This window comes from Scleropages formosus, chromosome 1 (assembly GCF_900964775.1).
Source record: "Scleropages formosus chromosome 1, fSclFor1.1, whole genome shotgun sequence".
NCBI lineage: Eukaryota > Metazoa > Chordata > Actinopteri > Osteoglossiformes > Osteoglossidae > Scleropages > Scleropages formosus.
Genome location: NC_041806.1, coordinates 33,512,716 through 33,525,283, shown reverse-complemented (window position 1 = coordinate 33,525,283; position 12,568 = coordinate 33,512,716). Strand labels below are relative to the sequence as shown.

The 12,568-nt window shown below is 43.8% G+C and overlaps 1 protein-coding gene across 4 annotated transcripts in view; it reads right to left on the bottom strand.

Annotated features, from left to right (window-relative positions):
• Window positions 1-12,568, bottom strand: part of eva1aa (eva-1 homolog A, regulator of programmed cell death a) — a 61,772-nt gene that overhangs the window by 24,213 nt on the left and 24,991 nt on the right. For 3 of the 4 annotated variants that reach the window (XM_018735058.2, XM_018735059.2, XM_018735060.2), the window contains one exon: window positions 8,679-8,822. The exons of the other annotated variant lie outside the window; for it this stretch is intronic. In XM_018735058.2, coding sequence (XP_018590574.2) covers window positions 8,679-8,822 — 144 coding nt within the window. The remainder of the gene's footprint in view (window positions 1-8,678; window positions 8,823-12,568) is intronic. 4 annotated transcript variants of the gene reach the window in all.

Here is a 12,568-nt window from a genome sequence, read left to right as displayed (position 1 = left end):
AACAAAGACAACAATGTAAGGCAAAACAAACTGCCTTATGAAACAGTGTCCAAAAATAAACAGAACATGTACTGTTCCCATTCATATTATTTAATAACAAAGTGATTTGTCGCTTTGTGAAATGAGGGCTTGCCTCTTCCACTTAATTTTATGAGATAACCAAAGAAAAGAAGAAGCTGTGGGGCAAACAGGGTGTACTTTCAATCTCGGCTACATTTACTGACAGGCATCAGGGCTTTCACCACACATTACCGCTCTATTTCGTGCCTTCAGTTACAAACAAGCCAGAAAGAGTTAAGGAAGACAAAGCAAATGAAGACTGTGAATGTTATGTTTTGATACTATACTTCCTGTAGCTCTTCAATTTACTGCTACAGCTTGATTTGTGTTTTCGACAGGACAAGAAAATATAAACACCAAAATTACCATCCTACTGATGCTATGACTGTATCTGTGCTTTCAGACTTCTGCTCCTCTTGGTAAATAAAATTTGCTTTCACCTGCAATTTCCTGGACTTATTTTCTTTACTGAAAGCCTACAGTGAAATGTTTCTGAACTAGTTTTCCATGACTGATACTCAACAGACTCAGGGCATAATCAGAATAAAACCTCTCCAGATATGTTAGGATTGTCACACTAAGGAGCACATGTACCCAGAGGCACCCACCCGTATCCTTGCTCTTGACTTTCAACAAGCAGAGTGCCCGCTCTCTTACTCTTCTTTTCCCATCATCTCATCCTGGTATTAATGTTAATCCCCAAATGTCTCCAAACCATGTGCACAGGTCATTTTTGAGAACACGTGTTGAACCCAACTTTCAAAATGCAAAGGAAGTATTTCCACGTTCTTGTTTGACAAGCAACAGAGTGACCGCACATCAATGAAAGTATATGTCCCAGCACGACTCAAACCCTTCTGCTGGAGACTTGCTCATTTGCACACAATATAAATAAACCATTTAGCCTCACTGCATACTGTAGCCATGGAGGTCCTCCCCTGCGGGACAAAACAACACTGAGGTCTCTGTTCTATCAAAGCTGCAAATCAGGAGGGACTGAGAGCAGCAGCAGATTGAGGAGCTGAGCTGGATTCATCCGAGGAAATAATTTGATCACCACTAATGTGCAAAAATAAACCTTTACATAATTGTGTCAAATAATAAGGCCATTGTTAAAGTGCCAGAGGACTCTCCAACAAGCAAAAGGGATCATGTCTCCCTTTCATGACGGGTCCATAAATACCAATCAATTACCAAAGTACTAAATCGTCATTGTTATTCCTTACCATAAAATCCAGAAAAAGTGAGTGAAATGTTGCTTCTAACTCAAACCAATTGAATTCCTTTCAGTATCGATTGGAATCTCACAATATGGGTGTCCCAGTCTTGCTATGGTCAATTTATCCAGTACACAACGCAGACTTTTTCACAGCAAGTATGTAAACTCCACATTTTTGCAATTCAGTACGAAAGTGGTCGCTGGTTCAAATTTTAATGCTGACACACCTTTCTGTCAATACGGCAATGAAAACGAAGTTATGTGAAGATTTTCAAGAGATAACCTCGACCAATAAAGCTTGGGTTTATTACCTGTTGCATCAGAGTTGAACCTTTGGGCTGTTTTATTGAGTTTGACGAAGCTATTGGTTTGTTCTTGCACTCCAAAAGAGAAAATTTCTTCAACATTCAGGTACGTGTCTTGCCTGTTCGGATGAATGGCCACCCAGGTTGACCAGCTTGTGTAGGAATGCACGAAAGAGGTAGTGCTAGTCTGCTGATGAGGCCCAGTCAAGAGGCTCTGGGTGTCTGCTTTTCAATGGGGAGGTGACTCTCTTGGCTCTTGTTTGCAGTCCAGCCCACTGAAGAACTCCAACCCCCATCCTCCAACAATGCCATAGACCTGTACAACATCTCAAGAAGCAGTTGTTCTCTTCAGATGGCTGGGTGGCACAAGGTCCTTTCAGTTTCAGGATCCAGTCCGTGAACACACACACATTCTCATGGACAGTTCTAGAAAAGTGATAAACTAGCTGCCTGAGGAGGTCTCTGAATGAATGAGACACATTTACCCACTGATACAAGAGAACATTTCTTTGAGCCACACTGGTCTACATTTTCTCAAGGACCACAAGGCCTCAACAGCTGTGACACCACAAAAAGATAGCTGTAGATTTTTTTAACACTCCGATACGCCTTAAGGAAATGTGGAAATGTCTATAACAGACTCCGTCGAAACCAACAGGAAAGATTATGACAAGTTTATGGAGTAGATAGGAAATCAAAAAATAAGCTGGTCCAGTGGCTTATTATTCAGCATTCACGTCATTAAAAAATGTCACCAAGCCATAACCATGTGACGTGATGCTGACAAATAAGAGTTGTGAGGTTGTGGGCTGAAGGTGATTTAGATTGCAGTCATGTGTTTAGCTTGCGGATTTACGGTACATATCGCTCCAGCAATGACCCCTGGACAAATACCTCTTTAATATGGGGAAAGACAAGGCATCCTTGTGGGAGCAGAATGTAGGATTCATGATGGCTTCACTAAAAAACCTCTGCTGTAATTCCTTGAAAACCGTTTCAGAAAATTTCCTTGCTACTTCATCTTTGCATACTAAGAATTTTTCTACTGTATCATTACATCATAATTGTGATCTTGTGTAATCCTTGCATCAGATTTGTGTTTATTTTCACTCTAGGGGCCATAAAGGAACCAATGGCAACAACCGCTTGCCCCGAGCAGGGTCGTGGCAAGCCAGAGCCTATCCTGGGAACTCAGGGCACAAGGGATACATCCTGGATAGGACACCTGCCCATCACAAGGCACCTCAAGCAGGACTCAAACCCCAGACCCATCACACAGCAGGCATCAGCCAAACTGTGCCACCACACCCTCCATACAGAAACATAAAAGCCAAAGATATACTCCAACTGACACACACATGAAATGTTGACTTGTAGAAAACATATACGGAAAAAAAAACTGCACATGTAAATTAAACCCATGGTATTTTGGACCACGCTTCATAATTTGATGCTTTTTTAATTGCGAAGTGCTGGGTTCCTGGACCAACGTCAACTACCAGGCCCGCTGTACATGGTTATTTGAAGAGACCCTTTATGATATACCCAAAGCACAGTGGCTCAAAGTAAACTTATGGACCATTTCGCACCTCCAGAGAAACACTGATGACAGCTCATTTCCACCCCAAAACAGGAAGGACAAAGCACACTCTTGTAAGTATGTGTGAACATGCTGATACCCTGGAAAAAGTGCCGGTGTGATTAGCAGAAACAAGTACAGTCATCAAAAAACATGCTCCTCAGCTGGATTTTTTCGCCAAATGAAAAACGCGGGCAAAGGTCTGCAAGTACATTTCTTTCCTCATGTGGTCTAAATAACAGCAGCACTGGCCCATGCTTCAAACCTCTTTTGCATTGGTTCAAGTTCACTTTTTTTCTGGCAAAGATTCATGTTCTTTTTTCAAACAGTTATAAACCAGTGATAGACAACAAACATAATACAAAATAGACTGAAAATTCCAGTGGCGCATATTGAAGTATGGTATGAGAAAGCTGACCAACACCATACAAGGGCTAAATAAACACCACTGTTCCACTAGAGACTCACAAGTGTATGCGCGTGTGTATGAGTGTGTGTGTGTGAGTGTGGAAGAGAGCTGAGCCCCTGCAGCTGGAAATAGGGCCCCCAGCAGCTCCCTCAAAGCGAAGCCCTCGGTCTCCTGGGAGAATATGAGGGTTGCAGGGTGGATTAAGGTTGGTTGGGGGAAGGGGGAGCGTGTAAATTAGGTGAAACGAAGACCCTCTTCACGGGTTCAGCCTGGTTAGGAGGTTTCAGAGGCCCCGGCGCTAACAACTTGGAGGCCTGGACGGGAAGGGATTATGGAAAACCAAAACAGCCTGCACGCACAACTACCGACGACCTAATACCCCGAGGGCTCCGGGCACGGAAGTCCAGCTGTACAGAATACGTGACTTCACCTCAAGCGTTTAAGGGCCTTAATTAATCCATTTCCTGTCAGCGACTACTTTTAAATTCAGCTACAGCCAGTTCACTTTCAAACTTCCCAGAAAGTTGCCTCAGAGCACTTGAGGGATGCGGAAAAAAAAAAAAAAGCACGCCGACAAAGAAGCAACTTAATTAACCCCTCCCTATCATTTCACCTCAACGTGGATCTTCTCGCGGAAGAAGCTGTGTCCTAACAATCAATCACTCTCTGAAATCAGCAGGTTTTCACAATGTTATCCTTGGGAAGGAACTTGAGGTAATAATGTAATCAGACAGGAAACCCTGCTGTGTATTTCTCCTTTCCAGCGTTTCAGCCAAGAGGAAGGAACTCTACAGATAAGCCCTCTGGGAAGCTCCGGTCAGCCTTATGTAGCGTCTGCACTACCTGAATATTTACTTTCGCTCTGCTTTCATTTCATTATGACTCAGAGACAAGCCTTCTCCACACTATACAGCCAGAGGCTTTGTTAGAGAATAACCTCCATCTCAAACCAGTAACACCAACGTCTGCAAAGTGAGCTCTCTCCCCAAATCCAGCAGGTTAAAGGGGGCTGGTGTATACGCTTTCTCACCGCTAGCTCACCTCTTCACATCCACATCCCTGCAGCAGTCTTGATTTGACATGGGGCCCTGAGAAACGACAATGCCACGGAACACTCGGGCGGACATGTTTAAGATCTCCTCAAGCTTAAAGACATTGCTGAGTCCTGGAAACATCTCCAGAACAGACCAGAGTGAGTTCTGAGCACCGTGAGCTCCACTTCTTCCCTCTGTGGGGAAAATGTCAGAGTTCACTTCAACAAGCATTCTCTTAAGCCTGAGAATGGGTCCCGCGGAAGTAATCAAGATGGCGGCCAGACTGTTTCAGAAAGGAAACAAGAGCCAGCTAATCACAATGACGAGTTGCACATCTCAGTTGGAGACACTAAATATTAAACAGGCCATTACTGAAAGGAATCAATCCATCCCTTGTGATTCGAAGCACCACGAATAACGTAATAGAGGGTATCGACTAATATTCTCATTTAGATGTATGTACGTTAAAAGCAAACAACCTTAAAAGGCACATGTACATGTCCGCAAAAACACGGCTACACTGTTTTTACAGCTACATTCTTTATTATTGCAGCTGATTGAGAAAATATGGCTGTGATTCAGAAAGCTGGACCCCAAAAAAACCACCTCAGTGGTTTTGTGTTACACAGGATTATCACAAAAGCATGAAGGCAGGAATATATTTGTCATCTACATATAAAAAGGACATCCTTTCAAAGCAAACACCTGGGAAGGCCACCAACTGGCCACAAGCCACGAGTGGATCTATAGGCAGATAGCCCCAGTTACCCCCATACTGTAGCAGCGGCTTCATGGCTTCACTTCTCCTTAGGCTGTCTGCAGTTTCCAGCAGGCCACCTTTCCCAAACTTGCCACGCCAGGTTGTCCCTATGTAGTCATGGTACAGCAAGTGTGCCGTTTTCCGTCGGGGATAGTATGAAGAGTGTAGAGGTGGGCGGCTCATTAGCAGTGCATAGCGCATGGAGCAAAGTCAGGAATCCCCCACCCCACCTGTTTCCTCTAAGGGTATCGAATATGCTTGGCCTTCAGAGTGCACATCTTCATTCCCGTCACAATTCAAATCTGAATTCATGCAAGTCTCACTCAGGATAAGGTCTTGTTCAAAAACAACCAGACCAGATGAAAAAGTAAGCTCCTCAGGAAAGATACTACAATAAAAAAAATCTAATGAATGAAATACTTTAAAAAAGGTTGACTTTACAGTCCAGGGAAAGAAATAAGAGTTTCAACCAAGCCAGTATATTATTACCAGTAAGTAAGCTTATCAGGCTAATAATTTCCTGGTGTTTCCAGGATATATTTCCATTTATTTATTTAGCTGACGCTTTTCTCCAAAGTGACTTTAATGATTTACCCATTTATAAAGCTGGGTCACTTTAACCTGGAACAATTCTGAGGGAAAGTACCTTCTAAAGCAGGAAATGGGAGTGAAACCTGGGTTCTTTGAGGATAAGGCTGCAGTCATTACCATTATCTAACCATTACCATACCTGCTGCCTCATTTATATAAATAAAAAAAAAGTACACATATACAGAGAGAGAGAGAAAGAGAGAGGGAGAGAGGAGCGGGGGGAACACGGTGGCACAGCGGGTTTGGCCAGGTCCTGCTCTCTGGTAGGTCTGGGATTTGAGTCTGGTTTGGGGTGCCTTGTGATGGACTGGCGTCCCGTCCTGGGTGTGTCCCCTCCCCCTCCAGTTTTGTGCCCTGTGTCGCCAGGTTAGGCTCCGGCTCGCTGCAACTCCGCTTGGGACAAGCGGTTTCAGACAATGTGTGTGTGCGAGAGAGAGAGAGAGAGAGAAAGAACACAATCCCATACAATGGCTTATGAAAATAAATACCCTTTTTTCATACAATGGGCTTATTACTTAGTACAACTGCATTTTTACCAATTAATCAGTCATTCTGCACCCATACATGTTCTTCACATAGTCCTGACCAGGACACAACAGACAATATAACCGTATATGTATGCAGTTAATCCTGCATATGTGATTCCCGAGAGCACAGCTCACTTAGTTATCAGTTATCGGTTCAGAGCAATCATTCAGCACAACTAATAACAAACACGGCAGAAACATTCATGGGAACATCTAAGAAAGTTACAGAAGACAATGCATTTAAATATCGATGCGCAGAAACAATTATTCTTTGCAACAGGCAATATGAGAGAACTGCTTCCTATCACACTGACTGCCTCAACCACTGACTAAGGTAAACCTAATATCACATCTGACAGAGCAGACTCAGTATAAGTACTTTACTAATTTATTTAGCTGACACTTTTCTCTAAAGCAGCTTACAGTGTTAAACTACTTACAATTATTTACCCACTTGTACAACAGGGCACTTTTTAGTCTCTCACATTTATGTGACACTTCTCTTCAAAGTGTAGAGTAGGGTCATTTTCATGGGGCAATTTAGGGTAAGTACCTCATTCAAGGGTACAACAGCAGGAAATGAGATTTGAACCCAGGACCCTCTCTCTCCAAAGGCAAAGGCTTTAACCACAGTGCTACATTCTCATAGGCGTTAAAAGAAGGGGTCAAACATTCATTTAGCTGATGCTTGTCTCCAAAGGAACTTATAGTGTTTTGCAATGTTTACTGTAACAAGTCAGCATCGATAGCTTGCTCAAGGGTATTACAGCAGGAGGTGGGATTTGAACACGGACTCCTTCAGTGCAAGGCAACAGCTCCAAGCGCTGCACTGCCCGCTGGTACACAGCATTTCTAACAGTATGGTGTTACTGTGCTTTTCAGAGTGAAAGACATAGGCAGGGGTCTCATGAACTATCTCTTTATATCATAAACGTCCGAGAGCCAAATTGTCAAAGTGGCGACATCTAGGGTGACCCTGTCTGGCGCTCTATGCTTCCTGCACAAAATCCGAACGACCGCGACCCTGCATTGGACGAGTCGTTATTGATAATGAACGACAAAAAAAATTTAAGTATATATAAAAAAAACACAAGCTACAAATAATACAATTTATTACACACGCACTGTCTACAACCGCTTGTCCCAAGTGGGGTCGCGGCAAGCCGGAGCCTAACCCGGCAACACAGGGCACAAGGCTGGAGGGGGAAGTGACACACCCTGTATGGGAGGCCAGTCCATCACAGGGCACCCCAAGCAGGACTCAAACCCCAGACTCACGAGAGAGCAGGACCTGGCCAAACCCGCTGCGCCACCACATCCCCACTTTGCTACAGTTTTAATTAATTTAATTTTAATTTTTTTTTGTCTGGGAACTAATTTTATTCCATGAGAAGTAATGGTTATTTGACCCCCCTCATAATGAGAGTTCACTTAGGGTGGTTTCACAAAATGAATTAACCCCATTTTGTGAGGAACGGTTGTAAACATATTAGTTTATAGCTCACTTCTACAGCAGACTTTGTGTGTTTTTACACAAGTGAAATTAACCTTAATCTCCTCCTGTTGGGGGCACAGGGGGGAGGGACCACAACTCCTAATGGGATTCCTCTGAGAGGATCCAGACAAAGGTGGCAATAAATGGACCAGTGGCCCAAAGCCAGCCCTGGAGGGACATGGGTTACAGCAAAGAGCTCGAAATGTTCTTGTACCATGTAAGACACTCACCGCTATCCCACACAGCACACAGCTTGCAAGCAAATCCAGCTCAGGAGAAGTCCAAATGTGGCCGACTCCTTCATGTCATTTCCATTATGGATGTGCTATAAAACATCACCTGCGCTCCTCAACATCCGTAGTGTGAATTACACTTGAAAGTGCAACTTGTGCGTGAAGGTAAACGGGGTAAACAGTCAGTAAATCCGTGATCGGAGCACTTCGCACATGAACGTCTTCCTTCTCGTCCTCTTTTGCCGTCAGTGTGACATTTCTCACAGGCCTCGCAAACTCTTAAGAGTCATGCATGCTTTACTGTGTCAGTGTCGCCACCTAGTGAACCAAACACACAACCGATCCCGCAGACCCCAGCACCAGTAGTGTCTCTCACTCCGCTTCCCTGACCTTTAAAGATCATGCTGTACTCGGAAGTAGTGTAAAGCTGCTTTGCCTTGATGTGCTGCATTCCACGGAAACTCACCGCAGGTATAGATGACATTGAGGTACTTCCGGGTCCCTGTGTAGCACGGGTCTCCAAACTCCCTGGTGGAAGCCTGGACAGAGCAGCTCCTCTTGCCTTGGCAGCGGGACGTCAGCACTGCGAGTGTGCTTCCTGACTGGCAGTCTGCAGCGGGTACAGAGGAGGGGCACACGATGACCAGCCGTAGAGAAGAAGGCGAAAAGCAGTACTCCGTTTTACACTGCTATATATCGTTGGCTGGTAGGTCGGTGTTTGGTTGCCAAGGATTCAAACATTCACTCAAACAAAGCCTATCACCGAACACATAGCGCACACGGATGGTTAAACAACGCTTGATTAATGTCACGTTAAATCCTGTCAGCAGAAAACAAATCTGAATTCCTCATTTAGTCTCAGCTCGGGACTGTTCCGTAATGAGGTTAGTATTCGTCAGAGACAGACAGGATTTATGTTTCTTGAAAGGAAACATGGTGTTGAATGTCAAAAACAAAGAGAACACGGTCACCTCAATAGGACAGACTCATCCCAAGAGTTACAACGCACCTAAGTGCAGTACCTTACACCATTTGCAGTTTCGGTGATATTTCATATCGTTGATCAAGTCTTGCAGGTGATCCAGAGATGACACAGAAAGATTGTCTCCTGGGAGATAGAAAGGTCCATGCTTCTTTCAAAACACGGTGTAAAATGTGCCATAAAAGTGCAAGGAGGGACATGCAGGAAGAAATGATAGCGCACATCTTGTTTGCTTTCGGGTCAGGATGCAAACTAATATGTAGTTCCAACTACATTAACCAAGACCCAAGGATCCAAAGGGTTATGTCTAGTGAGACTTCATTACATGTATTTATCAGATGCTTTCCTCCAAAGAAATTTCTAATGAACTCTATGTAGTGTTAATAGCCCCCACCTTATTGACCAAGGTGACTTACACTGCTCAATACACTACTTACAGTGGGTCACTCATCCATACATCAGCAGAACACACTTTCTCTGAGACTCACACACTATGGGGAACCTGAGGAGCACATCTTTGGACTGGAGGAAGGAAACCCACACAGACATGGGGAGAACATGCAAACTCCATACAGACTGAGCAGGGATTGAACCCATATCCTCTTGCATCACCCAGCAGCACTACTTGCTGTGCCACCAAGACACCATTTAGGGTCAGGTGTGCTATTTAAAGCCCAGTCTTTTGGTAACAGTGATTTCTCATACACACATTCATCAAGAGCTAGTCACTTTCTGCACTGTGTCACTGTCTCCATGCCTTTCAGAAGAAGAAACGGACTTTAATCTCTTTAATCTGCTAGAGACCTGAAAATTATTACCGTTGCTTTGAAGAAAAGCATCTGCTGAATGAATAAATGTAAAATGCAAATGTAAATTTATGCACCTACTCGTGCAATGAACATGGGTGCATGAAGTGGAAAGAAACAAACTAGGTTTACTTAAGAATCACACATCTGCAACTATGTCTCTCTTTCTCCTAATGTAATGTACAAATTGTATTTTCTCTGAGATGTACATCGCTTTGGAGAAAAGCATCTGTTAAATGAATAAATGTAAATAAATGCAAATGTAAATCATCCACAATAACAGCAAAAATGTGCCTCAACATAACAGTATGTTGCTTAAAATGACTTTTCATTATGTCTTTATTTGAATGAACTCTCAGTGATTTACCTGTTTACACAGCAAGCCATTCTTTACGGAGCAAAAGCTTGAATTGTTTACTCCCAAAAAAAATCTCTTAATTTCACATTGTGAGCTTTCATGTTACATTCAAGGCATACCACTTCTTTCCCTAGCACCACATCTATGCAGGTATCGCTCTGTTGCACTCAAGAGTTGGGCTTCCGGCTGCTGTAGCTCTAGCAAGAAGCAGTCCCAAGTGCAGACCTGGCGTGCAGAAGTGACACAGAGCTGCTGCCTGACACCCAGGACCTTCACAGCTGGCCTGTGCATCCCGGTGGATCTGATCCAGGATATCCATGCAGATTCCAGGGAACACAGCCAGATTAATCCGTCTGATGCAGGCAACGAGACAGGCAGGAATCCATCCCACATGGCTTTATTCCAGGGTACACACAACTGATGTTTACACACAGCAGAGGGGTGGATGCCGAGTATTTAGGTTTCTAGGTTTAAAACCGTTAACACTTAAGGGAATGGAAAAGGTGGAACTGGTATAATAAAACTAATAAAAACAAAGACTTTATAGAATGCTTAAAAAATATCTCACTTTTGGTAAGATCCAAAGGCCTTTTGCTATGCTTGCTGTAACAAAATCTATTCTTTGATTTTTTTTCTAAATGTACACAAAAAAAGAAAGGTACCGGCTAGGGTGATGAACACAAGTTTACTATGTCACGCCAAAAACAAAGAGAGGAACTCTGAGAGGCCTTGAGCGGCACTCTAATCAGCAACCAGATGTAGATGAATGTGCCTTTGGGGGGTTTTGTAGCTCTAGGCACGACTAATTAGGCCCCTAAGCAAAGTGATGTGAATTTCCGCTGTGGCACCCCACTCCAGAGGGATCCTATCCATCAGAGTTCCAGTGGGAGTCCTTCCAGTGAATCAGTAAAGAAGACGTCACCTCCAGTGAGGGAGCTCATTAGCCTGGTGTTTGGTTCCTGCCAGAGCAATCGGTCAGATGGGAGTGCGACGGGGAGCAGGGTGACTCTGCGCCCAGCTGTCAACTGCATCAAACATGCTGTGATTGGACCTTTGCAGATTTCAGGCATATTCCTCATGCTGGTAAACTTGGGATAGCTACTCAGTGTCTATTAGTGGTAATCACATGGCTAGAAATGCAGGGGGATTTGCAAAGGGAGGATCTGACACCCTCCGGGATTCCAGCCCTGCTGCACTCCTCCTTGCTGCCACAGGCAGAGTGAGAGGGGTTGAGATGGGTGGGTGTTCAAGGGATGGGGTACGGCCTCAAGTCCAGCTTCTGATCTGAGTTTCAGGTAGTTATGGGACTGGCTCTCTCAAACGTTTGGGCTGCAAAGAGGCCCGTTTCACAGCCATCTTCAAACAAGAGGGCAGAAATCGGAGTACCTTCGAAACAGGACTAGATTCAGATTAGAAGTTCACAGTCATGTGACACCAAGAAATGATTTCATCCTTTTCAAAAGTCGCTCCAGAATATGGCTTTGAAAAGAGGAAAGCATTCCTGCAAGCAATCTCACTGATCTCAACAGGTCCAGGGCTGTTGGCACACATGTCATTTACACAATGGCACATTATGTGCACGGTCAGGATGTGACGCAGCAAAGCACTTCTATCCTCTTGGCCTCTTTACTTGTCGGGGTCCCAAGGACAAGTTTACAGCATGAAGTTCTTGCTCTTTGTTGACTCTCTTCTAACTGTTCTAACCACTAAATAAAAAGTGCAAAAAGAAACCGCAACAGAATCAAGAATAGCTGCCTATCCAGTGTAGTCACAACATTCATACAACGCCTTGGTGGATGACTAGAACCAAGATAGCTGAAATTTTACCTGAAATTAACAAAAGAGAAAGAAAAATAATTTGAATTACTGCAACCACAGGAAAATCTGTAGGACTGAAAGGGAAGGTGATAATAGGAAAGGTGTTCTTTCCGCATCCAAATAGCAGTTTATCTCAAGTGCACCCAATATCAAATCACTATATCAGGTCCAGAAAACATGAGCTTTGTGTAATGACAGTTTAAGAGGTGGATCAGTCTCACATTTAAATTTATTAATTTAGCTGGTGCTTTTATCCAAAGCAAAACACAGCATTAAGGTACTTGCAATTATTCACACATTTATACCTGGGTAATTTTACTGGAGCAATATAGGGTAAGGATTTCTGGGAGTTTGGAAGCTCAGACGACACGGCTTCGACTCTCTTACTTCTG